The sequence below is a fragment of the Taudactylus pleione genome, unplaced genomic scaffold (genome assembly GCF_031769625.1).
Source record: "Taudactylus pleione unplaced genomic scaffold, aTauple2 ptg000442l, whole genome shotgun sequence".
Classification (NCBI taxonomy): domain Eukaryota; kingdom Metazoa; phylum Chordata; class Amphibia; order Anura; family Myobatrachidae; genus Taudactylus; species Taudactylus pleione.
Window position 1 is genome coordinate 6460133 of NW_028284844.1, and position 20754 is coordinate 6480886.

General features: G+C 47.8%; 1 protein-coding gene across 5 annotated transcripts in view; it reads left to right on the plus strand.

The window, feature by feature from the left end:
* The window catches only part of OMA1 (OMA1 zinc metallopeptidase), a 98775-nt gene that overhangs the window by 17452 nt on the left and 60569 nt on the right, over positions 1-20754 (plus strand). For all 5 annotated transcript variants that reach the window (XM_088447878.1, XM_088447879.1, XM_088447877.1 and 2 more), the window contains exons 4-7: positions 4086-4259; positions 7263-7370; positions 12582-12710; positions 17422-17496. In XM_088447878.1, coding sequence (XP_088304004.1) covers positions 4086-4259; positions 7263-7370; positions 12582-12710; positions 17422-17496 — 486 coding nt within the window. The remainder of the gene's footprint in view (positions 1-4085; positions 4260-7262; positions 7371-12581; positions 12711-17421; positions 17497-20754) is intronic.

The window sequence follows — 20754 nt, forward strand, 5'->3', positions numbered from 1 at the left end:
AAGGTGTGTTTATACTGACAGATCATGTGACACTTAGATGTCACACAGGTGGACCTCATTTCACTAATTATATCACTTCTGAAGGTAATTGGTTGCACCAGAACTTTTGAGGGGCTTCATAGCAAAGGGGGTGATTACATATGCACATGCCAATTTTCTGAATTTTATTTATAAAGATTCTTTTTTATGTATATTTTTCTCACTTCACTTCACCACATTAGACTATTTTGTGCAGATCCATCACATAAAATTCAGTTTGAAAAAATAAAAAAATAAATTACATGTTGTAATGTAACAAAAAAGGTAAAAAGCCAAGGGGGGTGAATACTTTTGCAAGGCACTGTATGGCGCCACAAAGTGTCTGTAGCCCCATACCAGGAAATGACAATGAAACACACAAATAATACAATATGCAGACAGACAGGGTAGATCTTTGTACACCAGTACCGGTGAGTGGGGGCACACTGAAAGCCAAGGAAGGTGGGGAGATGGCAAGAGGGAGCGTGGATTGAGATGTATGAAGGGCATGACAAAGAGGAGAGGGTGAGTCAGAGCTAGGAGGAGGACAATGAGGCTAGCAGCAGCATTGTGTATAGATTCAAATGAGGACAGGTTAGATAGTGGAAGAACAGTGTGTAATAGTTGCATTAGTCCAGGTAGGGGATGACAAGGGCATGAATAAGGCTGGCTCCATACCTGAACAATATCAGCCCGATTTGACCAAATCGGGCATATCGTGCAGTGTGTGTGCCCGATTTGCGTTCTCCCGTGATCGCATGCGATGTCGTGTCATTGGCCGTGCTGCACGGCCAGTCACACTATCGCATGTGAGGCTGTACATATTAATAAGGAACGGAACAGTGATCGTTCCGTCGTTCGTTAAATCTTTTAAGTGTGTACCGGAAATTACGTGATGTCCAGTGTGAAGGCAAATCGCCATGAACATCGGCACGATTGGGTGTCGTTTAGGTGTGTACCCACCCTAAGAGATTTAGTTGGCACCAGGGTGAGGAAGTATCTGATCCTGGGGGTGTTGCTCAGGGGAAAGGATTGGGTCATAGCATGAACTGGGGAAGGGGGGTTGAAGGATGGGGAGGAGTCTAGGATAATGCCTAAGCAGTGGACTTAGGGGTGGAGAGAGGGGAATGTATTGGCAATACAAAGAAGTGGCCAGGAGAAGGGATACCGGAAGGAAGAAGGCAATTTGCTCAGTCATAGACATGGAAGGCACTGAGACATCCGGGAGAGATGAAGAGAGGCAGTTGTAGATAACAGAAGGCGGAGAGGGATAGTTCAGGGGAGGAGAAGCAGATTTGTGTATGGTCCACATGCAGGTGCTAATGGAGACTGAAGATGCAGATTAAATCACACAGTTAGAAGATGTAGATAGTGAAGAGAAGAGAGCTAAGGATAGCTCTTTGTGCATCGCCTATAGGAAGAGGAAGATAGGGGGCGTTATAGATGGAAGTAAAGACAGGGAAGAAGCTGTTAGAAAGGTGGGAGAATAGCCCTTATAGAGCACACAATTGTAGGCTTTGAAGAGAGCGAGAGAGTGGTCAACAGTGTCAAAGGCAGCTCACAAATCAAGGTAAGGATGGAAAAGAGGGTGGCGGAATGAGGCACACTCTATGGTCAGCTGGATCGGCTTGTCCTCTCTTAATAGGAAATATAGCCTGCAAGTCACAGTGTACTGATCATTCCTGAGTCCCAGGAACAAGTCATATCAGCTGCACACCATTCTATCTAAAGGGGACAAGCTGATCCATTTGTCCATTACAGTGTGCCGCAGTTACCAAACCGCGGGAAGCTTTACATGGAACATCCCTGGATAGCTCACGGTGAGTAAAAGGGACTGACCTGATAGGCGCGAGCGCCAGGTACATGTATGCCCTAAGACAACATTGCTAATGTAGTGGTAAGTGGGTCGTGTACCAACCAAGGTGATTACAATCTGATGTGTGGAGAACGTGGTTATAAGTCAGCCAGGGACGTGCAGTCAGTGTTGGCAGAGCCTCCCCTGTCATACTCCTGAGATTTCATATAAAAATTATTAGAATAATAGAAAGAAGATATGACGTATAAACATCTTTGTTTATTGTAATCATTTTTATAGTTAGGGAGACTAGAGATGAGGCAGCAACAGCTCAGCCTCACTTCTGTATAGTCAGACACTGCTTGCAGAGCTGGAGGCGGGGCCACTCCACGGGCAGTAAGCTGCACAGAAAGACAGCTAATAGAGGCATGCCTCTGAGTAGGAGGGGCGTGCCTTGAGCACTGATTGACACCTTGGATGTGTCATATGTGACCAGGAACTGCACCGCAGTGTTTAGAGAGCGGATCTCAGTCAGCAGCAGCAAGAGAAGACAGTAATGGAGGTAGGAGAATCAATGGACATTGAAGCTTAGTGTAGTGAGGGGAGAGTTACAGTGAATAGAGAGTGAGACAGGCTCACAGCACTCAGACCCATGTCCATGTGTGCCTCACTAGCCATTGACCTCACCGCACGTCACTAAGGTCATTGTTATGATAAGCAGTTGGTTAATGCCCCAAAACTGTCATCTTAGATTTGGAAGATGCATTGGATGTTTGTGTCATTTGCCGGACTGAGGGAGGAGTATCATACCTTCCCAAGAATAAAGGTGGTGAAGTTGCCCACAGCAACCAATCAGCTACTAGCTTTCATTTTATAGATTGTGCTTGATAAATGCTAGCTATTAGCTGATTGGTTGCTATGGGCAACGTCTCCACTTGTCCTCCTTAGAAGCTTTCATACATCTTCCCCGAAGTCTGTTCCGTGCAACAATTAATACAGAATATTTTTAAATTATCCAGTCCAGTAGAAAGACTCCAGGAGTCTATTTAATAATGTCTTTTATTACTATTTTATCTCTGAGTACTACTAGTAAAATATTTATTTGCATTGTTACTTGCGCAGCTATACATTTGGAGTCCAGTGTACGATCTATCTATTGCTTTGTTTTTTTTCTATTATTGGTAAAAGATTCTCAATTCCTTGGTGGGTGAGGAGCCTATACCGGCCTCGGCCAACCTGTGGCTCCCCAGCTGTTGTGAAACTACAAGTCCCAGCATGCTGAATGATAATACTTTGCAGAATGTAAAGAATATCCTCATGTTTATCTCTGTGACACTGTTGTGGTTTTACTTTATTTGATATATATTGTATATATAAACTATCAAAATGGAGTGACCCCTAATTTCTGGTGCCATCATCGTTACAGAGCTATTTATGTGTGTGGCAATTTCTTTCTTGAAGAATGAGCCCCGCTGTGTCTTCCAATAATCACAGCCGGGGGCCACGGAACTGATGCCTGCAGGGTGCCGGAACAGTATTTGCGGACGCATCGCGTGTGTTGAAGTGAAAACTGTCAATAGATAAAGACCTATTTGCCAAAATAATTGGGCAGCCCCAAAGAATCTCTAACCCTTAGTGCCCGATTTATATGTTTTCATTTTCGTTTGCCTGTCTTGCGCCAGACTGACCGAAGTCAGCGCCAGTCTGTGCTCTATGTACTATTATTAGGTAGGGCTAATGGGAGGACACGGAATGCGTTCCTGCTGAGAATGTACTGTGAGCATATTTAGAAGTCTGGGCACACAGTCGTTTTATAGAGCAAAGTCTGTGTTTTCTCTGCTGCAAAGGTAAATCCGTTATTGGTTGAATAAAACCGACCAGTACGCTATTGTGTGACTGAAGCCCCTTTAAATTCTGTCTCTCTGCAGAGTGCTGCAGATTATCTCCCGCACCCAACAATAAAACCAATTATTTCTATTCATTCCCTTTCTGTCCATATGACAGAATACATTGCCTCGTGCAGCGGATTTTCCAAACGCAGCAAATCTCCCCCGTCCTCCTATTTTAATTTCCTCTCAAAGATAAACCGACTTTGACAGCGCAGTGCGGTGCATCCTTTCAGGGTCTCTCCCCCCCCCAGTTCACAGGCAACACCAGCTACTCCCAGCCCGGGACAGATATGACATTGTAAAATAAGACTGGGATTAACGTGTAGAATATGCTGAGCCGAGCCTTTCCTAGATTATAGGTATCTCTCATGTTACCTTTCCAGCTGATTGAAGAGTTTAAGGACATAATGCTTCCGAAGGAGGATGCCCGTTATCAACTGGTGCAGAAAATTGTAGACCATCTTATCTCCTGCAACAGTGACCTGCCCGAGGTGTCCAAGATTGAGTGGACCATTCACGTGGTGGACAAGCCAGTCATTAATGCCTTCGTGCTGCCGGTGAGGAATGCAGAATCTTCCCTTATAAGGCTTAGAGCAGTGTTGGCTAACCTTGACACTCCAGCTGTTGTGGAACTATATATCCCAGCATGCCCTGCCACAGTTTTAGCATGCCCTAATAGCAACACTGTAGCAGTGCATGCTGGGTTATGTAGTTCCATAACAGCTGGAGTGTCAAGGTTAGCCAACACTGGCTTAGAGTGTGTGTGATGCTTTTCCACAGCGGAACTTGTCGCCTGGATCATAAACTGTGCAGTTATGTTACATTCAAATATTGTGAAAGCTCTGATCAATGTTGTATTATTATTATTGTGTTTTATTTACATAGTAGCAGTTTATGTTCAGCAATGTACAAGGGGCTTTACTCAGACACTTCAGTCACCAGAGACAGGATATTCAGTAGGCAATTAAGCTACAACCATTTGCCTAGTTCTGAGCCGCACATTGGGCCTGATTCAGAGCCGCTCTCTCTGAATCAGGGCGGCCGCTTTGTTTTAAATAACCCGGCCTCCGGGCCGCTCGCTAAGCTATGGGTGACCACCCACAGCTTTAGCGAGCGGCCAGGTGATGGTCTCGACCATCGGGCTTGCGACGAGACCCTTGTGGTAGGGTCTCGTCCACCGCAAGCCCCAGTGAACTTCCTGCTGTAATAGAGCTGGAAGCTCACTACTGACCATCACTCGTGGTGTCAGTAGGGCCGCCCCCAAACGGCAGGCGTTCCTTCGGGAACGCCTCCGTTTGTGCAGCCACCCCCGCCCCCCCCGACACGCCTACAAAACGGGGCGAGCTGTCGATCAGCATCGACAGCCGCCCCGTTTGTAGCGAGTTCCGGAGCAAGACAATCTCTCTCTCGCTCTGGGGCTTGCGCACGCCATCGACCCGCTTGCGAGCGGGTCTGAATCAGGCCCATAATGCGGTCACCATTTTGTCCGCTTCCAGCGTTCGAAAGTTCTATGCGAATATCTGCCAGTATTTTGACTCTGTTCCATCCATGTGACAGCGCTGCCTCCAGCCCTCGGCCCACGAGTCAGCCGCCATCACTAGTAATGGCATTTACACCCACAATGGTGCAGAAGATGCGACTGGAAATGGCGTTCACTCTGCATAGACTCAAATCGGCATAGGTCCGCCTCTGGCTAGACGCCTACAGGATGGTTCTCCTACAGGCAAACGTCCGTAGAGCCCATCCAGCCGCCGGTGAGAAGCGATTGATATGTGTTTTAATCAGATGCTCTAAGTTGCGTTTGTAGCTGCGACGCAGACGTTGGTTGCTTAAAAAAAATCACAAAGCGCTTCTTGTCAATCGCTCTGCGATGGGTCTGTGAAGTCCTTGTGATTGCAGACCCGATCTCAGTGGAGCCTTCGCTCACGCGCACTGCGTAACAATCGGCCGTCTGCGTACACTTGAGCAGCTGCGATCCTTGCTGAATCAGGCCTTATGTGCGATGAAATCTGTATTTGCAACATTTTTCCCTGTCTCAGGCCTTGGACGCAGGAGTGATCTGTGCTGTGTCTTTGGCAGCAGCGGGTCTGAGACGTTCTGTTAACGCAGCACAATGTGTGTTTTGTAATAAGGCACCCACTGCCGGCTTCTCAGATCCGCTGCCTGTGTCCGAAGACACAGCATAGGTTCACCATCACGACCACCAGCATTACCATCGGAAATCTGTGCAACTCTAAGGTTGCTCGGAATGTCCAGCTGGCAATGCCAGTGGAGCTGAGTCTGACGCTCGCTCCTATGGTTCTCCCCGTCACCGCTCCCAAACGGCAGCAGCCTGTCAATTAGGCTGCGGCTTCTCCCACACTGCAACCGTAACCACAGGAGAAATCGCAGCGCATACGCACTGCGGTTCTGGCGCATGCGTAGTACAGAAAACATTGGTCAATAGCGACCGAATCGAAGTGAAACTTGGCACATGGGTACACAGTGGGATGTTTAGTAGCGCATAGTATGTATTCCCTTATTTAAAAAGAAATAAAATGTTTTTATATATATATAATTTTTTTTTTCTAACATGACATTAGAAAATATTTCTAAATAACTTTTAGATGTTGTTGGCAGCTGTACTGAAAATCAGAGAATGCAGGTACTAGAGCAAGTCTTCGATTACCAGATAGAGGCCCTCATTCAGAGCCGCTCGCTATTTGCGGTCGTTCGTTCTAAAACAAGGGGTGGCTATTCAAATGAACCGTTCGCTAATTGCGGTCTGTTCACGCCTCTAAGTCTGAACGAGCGAGCAAAACTTGCGGTTGTAATTTTGAAAAATACGCCCCCTTGCCGCTCGCACCATACGTCATGTCCGCTATTTATTACATTAATCGAGTACATCGAACAGCGTATGAACTGCTCGCTATTCTTGTGGCTGGTTTTTTCAACCGCTATTTTGCGTGCAGTTCTTAGTAAAAAAAAACCAAGTGACGTGGTCAATGACGCTGCTGTATTAATTATGCACTCCCTTAAAACGCCCGTTTTGACCTTTAAGCACGCCTGCGTTCGAATTCCACACCCCCGTTTTCAAGCACCTTCCCCTGTTACCACCCACATACGCCTCCTTCTGTCACTCAAAATAGCAGGCATTCGCTATATAGCGAACAAACGATTTTCGGCCGCAATGACTACGCATGCGCAGATGTGCGAACATCGGTCAGAACGAACGAGCGGCCGCTTACGAGCGGCTCTGAATCAGGGCCATAATCTTACTTCCTGAAACAGCTGAAGCAAGGGCAGGTTGAGTGTGTTCGATTATTCTTCCTACTCACCTGGTATATTTTCGAGCAGTTTCCATGCTCTTCAAGAACCAATATTCTGTATTGTGCAACTCTTCAAAATGATGCAGATCACATATATTTTTCTGTATTACGTCTCCAGTTTTGCTTAGTTTAGAATGTAGGCAATTCTACAGAAGCGTTGTGGTCAGCTCTGTTACACCACTGTACCCCCCATACTCCCAATAATTCTGCTCCGCACTGAGCGTTCTGTTCTGTTGCGGTTTTCTCTTGCAGGACGGTCAGGTGTTTGTGTTTACCGGCATGCTCAATGCGGTGGCAGACAATAACCAGCTTGCCTTCATTTTGGGCCATGAGTTGGCCCATGCCATCCTGGAACACACGGTAAGCACGTAGATATGAGGAATGTGTTAGCTCTGGTTTTGTCTGTTCATCTGTTTTAAAGGGGCTGTACACTTCAGTGCGTATCCTCCCAGCGTAGGTCGCTAACCATTCTCATACAGCTGCCGCGACTCCACAGCTCTGAAAAGGAGGTGCAGCTGGTGGGTTGGGTGCGGCATCTCGACATTCAGAAGCGCGCTGGTCAGAATGCCGACGGCGGGATCCTGATAGTGAAAATGCCGGCGAATTCCCTGTGTGTATTTTCCAGCTAACCCTTACCCTTATCCAGGGGTTCCCAAAATCAGTGCTCAGGGAGCCCTAATGGTCCAGGTTTTAAGGATATCCATAGTTGAGCACAGATGGTTAAATCAAAATACTGAGCTACTTATACACCTTTTAATTAAGTCACCTGTGCCCAAACATGGTTATCCTTAAAACCTGGACCGTTCGGGTGCGTGAGGACCGAGTTCGGGAAACTCTGCCCTAGTTCTAACTCTGCCCTAATTCTAACCCACCCCTCCCACAGCCTAACTCTACCCCCCACCCCCTGCTGTAGCCTATCCCTAACCCTCATACTTACTGTTAGAAGTTGTCGGCATTCTCACCCGTTGGGGTCCCGCCGCCGGTATTGTGAGCGTCGGGATTCTGACTGTTGATTACATCCCTAGCTGGTGGTGCACTAAATATATCAATGATCTGTATGTATTAGGAATTTTTAAAGCAGCTGCCGCACTCAGTATTCGAGCCTCAGGCCCCCGTATTGTAAATGTCATCTGAAAAACCCAACTACTTCCAAGCCCCATATTTCATTTCCTCACCACCGCCCCAGAGGCTGACGCAGTATTTCCCCTTTTCCTCTTTGCCGTCACCCCATACCTTGTAACAGAAATAGAGAAGTGTATTCTATAAGGTATCTAAACTAGGGTCGTCCATCGGAGCTTCTACCATCATCGGGAAAGCATTGACTATCGGACCTCATCTACTGTTGTCACCCATTGGGCCCCCCCCCCCCCCACATCGATAATTGATGGCACACCCAGGGCACATTGCCAGCAAACCACACATGGGGGCTAATGCTAAATCTAATGCAGGCGCAGCCGTCCTTGTGCATTTTGCAGCAGTCACGGCTGCGACTTTATACTAACAAAGCCCTTCCTTAGTGTACAAGCGTGCTTCCGAATGTGCAATAACTGAGACTCCCACTCGCCGCGTCTGTAGACGTTGCATCACCATCGGTAGCACCATCTAAACGTGCACCAACACTGTGGTAAGGTGCAGTCTCTCCGTCTGAGTATGGCCTCCTATGTGAGCGGTTGAGCTCCCTTGTACGCAACCGCGATCAGCGACACGCCTGCGACACTGCCATCATTGTTTTGTTATGCGCCTGGAATAAATAGACACCAATATGAAATGAAACAGAGGTAGCCCGGAACCACAACCGTTCTATATCGCTAGGCCTGGCTCCTCCTCCTCTGCATTGGTACTTAGTGTTCCCGCTAGGCTATTTCAGCGCTGTGCCGCGTCCTGCCCAATTTTGAAGTGGCTGATTTGTGCCCTTCCCTTATGGTGGCGCCCCGCAAACAGCCGTCCCCATCTGCAAGCTGCAGTGTCCCGCGGAGGGAGGGAGGGGGGGGAAGTTCCGGTGAAACAATCATGCGCATGGCTTCTAGTCATACTGCAGGGAGAGCTTGGGGGCAGCCCAGCATCTCAGTGAGTGCCAGGCACGCCCCCTACAGTAATGAAAGGGGAGTGCATTTGACGACATGCCCCCTTTCTAGTGCCCACGCCCCTTTTTCGGGAGCTTGCACGTCATGCTCTTCTCTGATAGTTGCCTTGCCCCATGCCCACACTAGTTAGTGGACGGCGAATTCTATAGCTTAGTACTGGGGTTCCCATGGACAGGTCCCCATCAGTGTAGGAGTCGGTCAGAGAGCTGGTGTAAAAGGCATCCGCAGGCATAGGGGAAGCAGAACGTTGCAGAAGGAACAGAATGAAATCAATGAGAGAGATTCTCTGCTTTCAGCTCATATCCCAGTCTGTATTGTACAGAGAGCTGGGAGGCAGGGGAGGGGTTGCTGGCTGTGTCTTAGACCGTGATTCCTCGCAATGGCACCAGCTATAAAACTGTAATTGGATCATTTTATAGTAATGATATATTTTCCAGCTGTCTGGCCAAGGCAAGTTGTGAATTATAAACCAGCTCCAGATCAATACTTGTTCGTTCCTCCCTTAACGAAGAGACCTAGCTGGGTCTGTGAGCTCTCCCTGTCTGCCTGCAGGGAGTCGCTGATCTGACTGTACATCTAGGGAAGTGATGACAGGAGGGGGGGCGGTAATGTGCTTGGGATGATACTCCAGGCATCAGGAAGAACTGGACATTGTAGTGTCTCTGTGTGTGAATGCATGCCATGAGCTGAGAAAACCCCTTTTCAACAATCTCAAAATGTATCCGTCGATTTATGAGTGAGCATTACATTAGGATGTATAGAAAATACTCATGCTCTGGGTTAGACTGGCCAAACACAGCCCTGCTCAGATCTATGGCTAGATGTCTGGCTGTGGTGCCGCGGTAATGTGTACCACTTCTTAGGCAGCTGGCGCTGAATTGCTGTGTACATTCTATGTATCACCTGGGTAGGGATCAGAAGTGTCACGCACCACTACACAGCAGGCTGGGCTGTCACAACACACTTGTCTAAATCTGTAAGCAGACTACACACCGCTCCAGTCAAGGATACAACTTCTAGCTCTTCTACAGCACTCAGGGGACTTCATTCAGACCCGGTCACAAGCGCTGCGCGCTCGCAACCGGGTCGATGTTTTGGTCCTGCGCATGCGCAGTGGCTGCACTGTGCGTGCTCAAGCCCCGGAGCGAGATTCCAGAGCTCACTACAAAAGGGCCGGCTGTCGATGTTGATCGACACCTCGGCCCGTTTTGTAGGTGGGGCGGGGGGTGGTTACGCCTACGTTTTTGTGGGTGGCCGCACTGACGTCAGCAGTGATGTCAGTGGGGAGCTTCCTGCTCGATCAGAGCAGGCAGCTCCCTGGTGCTTGTGGTTGCCGAGACCCAACCTTAGGGTCTCGTCGCAAGCCGCGATGGTCAAGACCATCAACCTGGTCGGTCGCTAAGCAGCTTAGCTAGCGACCAGGAGGCTGCACTAGAAAAAGCAAGCGGCCGCCCTCATTCAGAGCGAGCGGTCGCTTCTTGTGACCGCCTCTGAATGAGGGCCAGGGTCCTTTCAGTGGTAGAAGTTTTTTAGGTATGATTAGGAACGCTGTGTACAGCGAGGCTGTGGGCCTGATTCAGACCCGGTCGCAAGCGCTGAGCACTCGCAACCGGGTCAATGGTGGCCCACAGCACATGCGCACGACGGAGCCTGCTCCGTCGTGCACATGCGCGAGACCCGGCTAGTGATGTTGAGTGACAGCTCGCCCCCTTTGGTGGGCGAGCCGGGGGGGTGGCTGCCCAAACGGAGGCGTTCCCATGAGAACGCCTGCCGTTTGGGGGTGGCCCCACTGACATCACGAGTGATGTCAGTGGAGAGATTCCGGCTCTGTTAGAGCCGAAATCTCTCTGGGGCTTGCGGCCACGAGACCCTACCAGAAGGGTCTCGTCGCAAGCCCGATGGTTGCGATGGTCTTGACCATCGCAACCATCATCATGGCCGCTCGCAATAGCTGTGGGTGGTCACCCACAGCTATGCGAGCGGCCAAGAGGCCGATCTAAGAAAAAAACCCGGCCCTGATTCAGAGCGAGCGCTCTTGTCAGAGCGTCCGGCTCTGAATCAGGGCCACTGCGTACAGTGAGGCTGTATTCAGACAATGATAAATGCAGAAGCCCAACACAAAAGCTGTTTTACTCTTCTTCTTTTTTTTTTTTTTTTTTTTATAAAGTCAGGCTCCTATTTTTACAGTCATGGCGAAATGGCATAGACAGCGAGAATTGTGCGTTTCCAACGCCTTATGTTGGGTATACGCAGGTTACGGCATTCCATATAGAATGATGCAATAATACGTCAAAGTCTGCAGCAAGTAGATCATGTTTGTAGGTTGAGTCATTGCAGTGCGCTTTATACGTTAATTTGGCGGATTCCCATTTCAGCGGGACTTAAGGGAGCTTTTTGTAAGTTCGCATGATGGAAAGGATTTAGCACAGCCTGGAAAGTGTCAGAAGTCGGATTACCTTCAGTAGGACACATTTTAGTGATTTAGGGGCATATTCAATTTGAGGCGAAAAGTCTGAGGTTGGGCTTCTCGCCATCATCGCCGTTTTTGCAGGGGATAAAGTATCGGGCGCGTGCCCGCTTATCCGTGTATTCAATTAGGAATCGTCGAAAACGGGACCCGGCGGACAAGTAAGTATCGCAAAGTCCTGTAATTTTTGGGGGAAATCAGCCTGTCACCCCCCAAAAGATGGTCTGACATGGGGGATCACTGTGGATACCCCCGATTTGGCCTGCTAAAGGTAATTTGGGTTTTTAAATAGCCGCAGCAGTGATTAATGCATCTTTGAAGAAGTGGTGAAGAATAGCATTTGGCTTTATTTATTTTTTTTAAATAGTCCCATCAACTTTGGGGTACATGAAAATGGGTGCAAGCATATTTTTAAGTCCCTAAAATGATTTTGAAAATTTTTTCAAAAATCCGCCTGCTGAAACCACCCGCATTCTAGAAAACACCTGCCGCATACTTGGGGATCCACCCTGAGTCAATTTCGCTAGTTTTTAAGTTTGTCCACCAACTTTTTTTTTTTCACCCCTGAAACAACTTTTTTTGGGGTGTCCTATGCTTATTTTTAATTTTTTTGACACAGAGTTCTTTAAGGGGACATTCCAAAGGCTGCAGGGTATTTTTTTTAATTCTACAACCCAAATTCTGCACTTATTTTCGCCACCTAAGCAGTTGTGAAAACTTCTTCCCGTTTTTTTACAAAGACTTTTCACATCTGAAATTGAATATGGGGATAAGTGAAAATGGCGAAAATGACGTAGTTGGCGATAATTTATCGCCGATAACTGACTTTTCGCACCAAATTGAATATGGCCCTTAATGGTAGAAGCTCGACCGCAAATAAGTGTCGGATAACCAGTGTACAAATGATAGACTTACAGAAAGTACATGTATTTGATTGCGGAATACTGGATAATTCTAAGACTGTAAATTGTGCTTGTAATCCATATGCTATCAATGGCGTCTGTTGTCTGTTCCCCGCAGGCGGAAATGGCCAGCGTCAGCCACTTCATGGACTTTCTGTTCCTCATCTCCTTAACAATGATCTGGGCGATCTGTCCAATGGACAGCCTTGCCGTCGTCGGTCAGTGGGTCCAGTCCAAGCTAAGAGAGGTAAATGACTCCCACGCTACTCAAAGCCAAGAAAGGCCGCTCGGCCGTTCATTATTTATCTATATATCACTCCACTTTAATAGGTCACAATAAAGGTGTCACTTAATTCACACAGATGTAGCAATACCAGAATATATATGAATATCTGTCAATCAGCAGATCTGGATCTGTGTGTACGCCTTACTATCATTGGCTAATACGTTATAATTGGCAGGGGAAAAAAAATATAATGTCTATACCTTTTATATTTATTTATTGTTCGGCCAGCGACCACACAGATCCAGACCAGTGGGCACATAGATAGTTGACTCATTCAGAAAAACACTACCAGAGCCGCTTGGAAACTCAGAATCCCGATGCCAGTGCAGGGCAGAGTGTTTCAGGTGTCCTTTGGAAATTAAGGGCTCTGAAAGGCAGTATACTGGGAATAAGCTTCACAATGGTTATGGGGCTGGATCAGGTCCACACGCAATGCCGATATTTACGTAGGTTGAGCGATTATTTGCCATTGCGCATGCGTGTAAGCTGCACTGCCCCTGGGCAGCGATTGAATTGCGATTTGCGCTCACACGGGATTCACTAGCAAAGTGAGTGACAGGTAGTCAGCGTATGGGGGAGTGGCTAGAGAAACACAGGCGTGTCGGTAGCGTGTAAACACTGCTTTCTGGGCGTGCATTACTTAGCCACTGTGTTCTTGCTCGCAGCAGGAGAGCCCTCTGTGCGTCTGAAGACTCGCTATGTCTGCGGCAGCTTATTGTGGGTACACACTAGACAATGTGTCGTCCGGCATGGTCTCTGCCCTCGCACCCGGATTCAGCAAGTGTGTATGCACTTGCCGATCCCAGCACCCCGCCGGTTCCCTTCGCTAACTAGGTGGGTACACACTAGACATCGTCTAGTGTGTACCACCGGCGTTTAGGCTTAAGGCGCGTATCCACTTGCCGACAATGAAAGCCTGAACGATATCGTTATCGTTCAGTCGTTCATTATACTGCGCAGTGCCCACACTGAACAATATGTCGTTCAGCGCAGGCACCCTCCCTCATCCCCGAACATGCTCAACCTGACGATATCATCAGGTTGACCGTCCTGTTCGGACGATGAGCGATGCGGGAAGCGCATCGCGGGTCGTTGCCGACATTTTTCTGCACGATTAATGAGCGATTGAACAATAAAGATGTTGTAATGATTCAATCGCTAATTTTTCTTGTCTAGTGGATACGCGCCATTACTCAGAAGACCGATGAACGCGGGATCTGCATTCGATGTTTTCTGCGTGAGGTGAGCGGCGGATATGAGATGCTGTCAGTGGCCGGCGAGTGAGTCATTAGTGAGCAGTTTGCGATCAGTGAGAGTTTGCAGTTGCGATGACTTTAGCGCCCAGATCTGGAGTAGGCCCAGTATCCTTTACACATTTGTGCATACCATGACGGTACATTGACAATTTCTATAAGTATTCCGTCAACATTAAGTAATAACAAGCTGTGGAGTCAATAGAATTGGAGCAGATAATAGAGATACCGCTTACCTTAGACAGTTCATTATAACTAATCGGTATTCAATCATTATTAAGTATTGACAAGCGAAGCAAATGCATTTATTCAAAATAACGGGACAGTGACTTATTATGTTCAATTGATTCTCAGTCAATATATAATCTAATATTGGAATGAGAGACTCCATTAGATCATATTACAGCTGTTATTTAGGATATTACTAGAGCACCCCTGATATATAAAATGTTGATAAGCTAATGTTAGTAATATACTAGCGTAAAATAATTCAATTTGGATGGGCTATAACAATATTAAGAAAAGACCAGTGAGGCTTCCAAACATATCTATGTGGCATTTAAATTAATAACACACATGTTCTATATATTAAAAAATAATTCATATATACCGCCCTGTATGAGAAGAAATGCAAAACTATGGGGTATATTTACTAAAGTGAGAGTTTTTTAGAAGTGGAGATGTTACCCATAGCAACCAAACAGATTCTAGCTATTATCTTCTAGAAGGTGCTAGTTACCATCGCGACCATCGGGGCTTGTGACAAGACCCTTGTGGTAGGGTCTCGTCTGCCGCAAGCCCCAGTGAGCTTTCGGCTCTAATAGAGCCGGAAGCTCACTACTGACATCACTGGTGATGTCAGTAGGGCCACCCCCAAACAGCAGGTATTCCTTCGGGAATGCCTCCGTTTGGCCAGCCACCCCCCCCCCCTCTCCGCCTACAAAACGGGGCGAGCTGTCGATCAACATCATTTCTCTCTCGCTCTGGGGCTTGCGCATGCACAGTGCCCCACCATCGACACGCTTGCGGAATGAGGGCCAGAGTTTGAGAACCTATGAACTAATTGGTTGACTAATACACACCAGCCCTCCTCTGATTGGCCAGAAAAGAGAACTTTTCAATATCCACACCTGCTCCCATTGAGTGTCAAGCCATCCTCCTGACAAAGTGCTCCTGTGGCAACACGTTTTATTATGACTTGACACAAGCAATGACACAACGCGTTTCGCCACACAAGTCTGTCACTTTGCATACCTTTCAGCACAGAGCAGATTTCCTGGCAAGCGAGTACAGGGCTGGAGATTGGGCTATTAGGAAGGGATTGACAATCTGCAAGGCTGGTTGAAAAAGATTTTCCCACCTGAACTATTAACCATTTGGCTGCGGACAGACGCAGGGAAAGCCAGGCTGGTCTTTTCCTGAATTGGTCACATCTGATCAGACCAGTCAAATGCCCACTGGGCGGCTGTGGGAAGATAATTTACCCGCAGCCGACCATCTCGGAGGGACCTCCTGGCCCCCTGCACCTGCTGTTTCACCCCCAGTGCGTCCCAATCACTGTGGCCAGCAGTGTTCAGGCCTCCTGGCGGCTGCAGGGAAGAGCAGCCGCCGGGGAAGCCAGCGCTGCTCCAGGTGAACCTAGGCCCTGATTCAGAGCCAGATGCTCTGACCAGAGCGCTCGCTCTGAATCAGGGCCCACCTCCATTACAATGGAGCGTCCTCCCGGACGCTCGTATAGCTGTGGGTCACCACCCACAGCATATACGAGCGTCCAACAAGATGGTCGCGATGGTATTGACCATCGCGACCATCGGACTTGCGAGTGAAACCCTGTGGTCGGGTTTCTCAACCGCAAGGCCAAGAGTGATTTTGGCTCTATCAGAGCCAAAATCACTCCCACTGACATCACTAGTGATGTCAGTGGGGCCGGCTTCAGACGGTAGGCGTTCCCATAGGAACGCCTCCGTCTGGCAGGCACGCCCCCGGAACGCCCACCAAAGGGGGCGTGCTGTCAATCAACATCGACAGCCCGCCCCCTTTGGTGCGAGACCCGGAGCGATGGAAAGTCCTTCGCTCGCCGGGTCTCGCGCATGCGCACGACGGAGCTCCCTCCGTCATGCGCATGCGCAGTGGGGACCATCGACCCACTTGCGAGCGTACTGCCGCTCGCGAGTGGGTCTGAATGACCCCCCTAGTGCGGTCCCCCTTCCTATGCATACCCCGGCGGCTCCAGAGAGCTGAGCCGCAAGGGAAGCCTGCCCTGCCCTCCCTTGCATTTACCGGGCGGCTGCAGGGATCAGCAACCGTCAAGGAAACCTGCCTCAATAGGGGGGCTGATCATCAGTCTCTCCTCACAAAGTTGGTATGGCCATCGATGGCGAAACCATCGATGGTTTCATAATGATTGTTTCACACCACCGATGGCCATCCCTATGATAAAGGCTCCACTGCACTCTGCATGTGGGGGGAAAGGGGATGTATATGGTTCTGGGGAATTAGGGGGTGGGAGGGGAGTATGGGGGGTGGCAAGGAGGGGTGAAATCTGGAGGGGTGGGGGCTTAAAAATTAATAAATACATTAGTGATGGAGGAGGAGGGGGGTTGAAAAACGATTTTATAATGGGAGTCTACGGACAAGGGGGTGGTGTGAGACAGCCCCTAGATATAATTTTTTTTAAATTAAATTTTTAAATAGATTTTTAAAAATACTTTTTCAACTATATTACATAAAAAGAAAAACGACAATGTCTGACCGGATTTGCTGGTAAAAAAAATCGTGAGTTAAGTGGTTAAAAGATCCCTACTTATTACTTCTACTGTATAATGGATCAATCCTTATTGTTACATTTCATTTTTGTAATTAATGTCATTGTAAATGCACTCTGCTCGCTCCGTGATAGACCGTTGTCCGATATGAGGGCACGTTATGTACCATTCACGAGGTTTAGTTTAATTTAAATTGATCCACTAGAGGGAGTTGCATGTCGATTAGTGCCGGCTGTTGAATGGCACAGTTAGGGTCCGAATCTCCGCACTTTTTGTTTTTAACTGCCACCTAAAAGGCAATCTCAGCCCTGCAGCTAAGCCATCTGTTTACAGCTGCCTCCGTGTTGCAGTTGTCTGCCCACACTCCTCCGTACTGTGTGGGATTGTCTGTCCCAGCTGGCCGTATCGCCTCGTGCAGGGATTGATTGACGGCCTTGTTTCTGTCGGCGTTGCTCAGCAGACGTGACAGCGACCTGTCTGTCCCTGCATTTGTCCGCAGTAAAGGAGAATATTCCCAGTACAGGGACTCTGCTTGCGCAGTGGCCTGGGTGAGCTCAGACCTTGCTCAGCAGTCTGGGCCAGCTCTCGGCCATTAAACCATTTAAGCGCGGCCGTTGCCTCATCCGAAGTGCCTGACCTCTTCTTTTCTTGCAGTTTATATTCGAGAGGCCGTTCAGCAGGACGCTGGAAGCCGAGGCCGATAAAGTTGGTCTGGAGTTAGCGGCAAAGGTAACATGAACTACATGGGGGTAACAGAGATTGTACGGCTGGGTCTATTTGCTGGAATATTAGCCTGAAAATCATCTACTAGGGAAACCAGTATGCAAAATGAATTCCTTTTATACATTTATAAGAAGCAATGCACTCCCCTGCGTATCATGTGTAACGTCTCTCGCTGTGCAATACAATGTAACCCAAATTCAGCATTTCTACAGTGGATCCATTAAATCTGAAGGAATCTCTTTTGCGGTGAGTGTTTTATGTCATAGCAATGTGGGGGATTATACAGCTTTGTAATAGGCTTGATTAATTACATTATATGATATTTTAATATATGTTTAGGGGAGATCTTCTCTTTGTTACATAACTGGGATGGAGAACGGGGCAGTGCGCAAAATAAACAAACATTTAATTGGCTTGCAGTCACCTAGGTAACAAGCATAATGGGGCTGATTATTAGTCGGAAGCAGCGGCTTCTGGGCCTGATTCAGAGCCGGACGATCTGACAAGAGCGCTCGCTCTGAATCAGGGCCCTCCTACCTATTTTTGGAGCGGCCTACTGGCCGCTCGCATAGCTGTGAGTGACCACCCACAGCTTATGCGAGCGGCCAAAAAGATGGTCGCGATGGTCAAGACCATCGCGACCATCGGGCTTGCGACGAGACCCTGCGGTAGGGTCTCGCTGCCGCAAGCCCAGGAGTGATTTTGGCTCTATCAGAGCCAAAAGCACTCCCACTGACATCACTAGTGATGTCAGTGGGGCCGGCCCCAGACGGTAGGTGTTCCCGTCTGGGCAGCAACGCCCCCGGCACGCCCACCAAAGGGGGCGTGCTCTCACTCACCATCGACCGCATGCCCCCTTTGGTGCGAGACCCATAGCAACGGCTTGGCCGTCGCTATGCGGGTCTCACGCATGCGCATGACAGAGCTCCCTCCGTCGTGTGAATGCGCACTAGGGCACCATCGACCCGCTTGCGAGCGCTCAGCGCTCGCGAGCAGGTCTGAATCAGGCCCTCTGTGCCTGTGGCTTTATACAAATACCCTTACAGGTGCTTTCCTAGTGTACAGCTGAGCGCCTGAATGTTCAAGGACTGAGACGCCATACTTTTATCATCTTTAGACGATCAAACATCGCCTGGTGCGTCTTTAGTTGCGGCCGTCGGTCGCACCGAAAAACTTGCACCAGCCTCGTTCTAGGTGCAGATTTTCCATTAGAACATGGCCTGTAATGTGAACGGTTGTCTGCACCCACTATAGCGGTCTACCGGCGACACTCTCAACAGAGAGACCGTCTTGTGAATAGACAGCACCCAGGAAAGTCTAGCGTATACAGCCCCTTCTGCTGGGCACAATTAAACGTCATTCTTTATATACGGAAACTTTGCTTGGCCGGTGTATCGGCTTTTAATGGAAAAGCCGTTGAGGAACCGCTGTATAGATTATGACATAGATAAATGAGGCTGATGCTTGCAGACAGAGCTTTGCATGTGCCTGATACTAGTCCCTTCTACGTAAGGATGCAATTAACTGGCGCACATTGACAGGTGACCTGCCGAGCGCGCCATTCATTGGGCTCATTTACAGGGTTGTCAGACAGCTCGTCTGATTAGGAGGATGATGTACCAAGCACAGCCTTTGTCTGGAAGCTGGAACACATGCATATATCTCCTCTGCCGTCAGTAACAGATGTCATTCCCAGGAGCCTGCCCCTGTGTTATCGGCTCCTGCACCGCATGCTTGGAGGTTGGCCTCGGAAATGTCAAGTCGTGAGCTTGCTGCGTGCAGAGCTCACATTTATGCTGGCGCTTTGATGTAATCGCTGTTCTTGCCACCAGAAGACACACACTGCTCCATCCCAGATCCTCAGCTGAATCTTCAGCATCTGCTCCACACTGTCAGGATGTCATTGCATTCCTTTAGTACACTGCCATCTAGTGGCTATTACTCATATAGTTCCTGTGGGTAGTGTGAATCATGAATGTTCTCACCAGCAGGTGTTCCATGATCCTATTGTGTTAAAAAAAAAAAACCTTGTAGCAAAAGAAAAATGTTTTCCTGTATTTTAAGTAGATTTATTTTTAAATTTCGATTTTTTTAAAGGGGCTCTAACCTCACTATTGCTCTCTTTTTGCGTTGTGTGTTGGAGTATTAACGGTTAAATATGGCCTGATTTTACATTCTGTCCTTGGATAAAGTCTTTATTTGGGAATCAGCCACGTAAGGGGCAGCCACGAGAGATCATTGTGGTCCTTTTATTTGTCTTCCCACCTTTATCCCTCCTAATGTCTGATCTGAAAATAAGATGCTTCTCCCTGCTGTATAAAGCGATGTTAGACAAAGCATATGGGTCACTTTAATACTGGGTTTGTGCGCATTTAATATGCATAGCATTATAAGTGACGCAAGGCGCACTCTAATCAGACCTTGGCGCACTACAATATCCAAAATCACATGCACACTATACGTAGTTCTTATGTCATCGTTGTTACTTAAGTGCTCATTTGAAGTAACTGTTACCATACAAAGCCCAAAGAAGAAGTACAGATATTCAGAACATGATCTTCTACTGAGAATAATTATATTGAACTCTTGGTCAGTTTTGGAAAATGGGGAAAATTCCAGGGACAAACCATTAAAATGTGTATTTGTAGCAGCTGATGGGGACACACTTTTTATGCTCAGATTCTAGTTCCTCCCCAAGGTACCTGGGCGTAATGTACAGTAACTAGTATTTGAATAGTGGAATTTTGTAAGTACCCAGCCACACCAAGACCTCTAATCACTGATCTCTTCCAATGAGGGTACTAAATTATCCCCTCATATGTACTAAAAAAAAAAAAGCAACATAATGTACTATAAAAGACAATTAAAAGTCCTACAGTAGAAAGAATGAAAATAAATACAATATATAAACAATACAAATACAAAATTAATATAAAAATCTTACTGACAGCCATAAGTATGAATCACAATTCCCCAACCACCTGTCAGAAAGGAAATGTCCACAGCAGATCTATAGATGGTTAAGTAGATGCTATCATCAATGTCTTACATATATATATATATATATATATATATATATGTATGTGTATATATATATTGTTACAGTATCACCAGAGATGGCACTGGTGAGCAGCTGATTCTGCGTGGGGCCGGACAGATCTGCCCACACAGAGTAGAAAAGCATTGTGGGAAGATGCCTAATGGCTGCCTTGTGGAGAGAGCTCAGGTGTGGGCTGATGAGAAGGCAGATCACTCAGGCTGCTG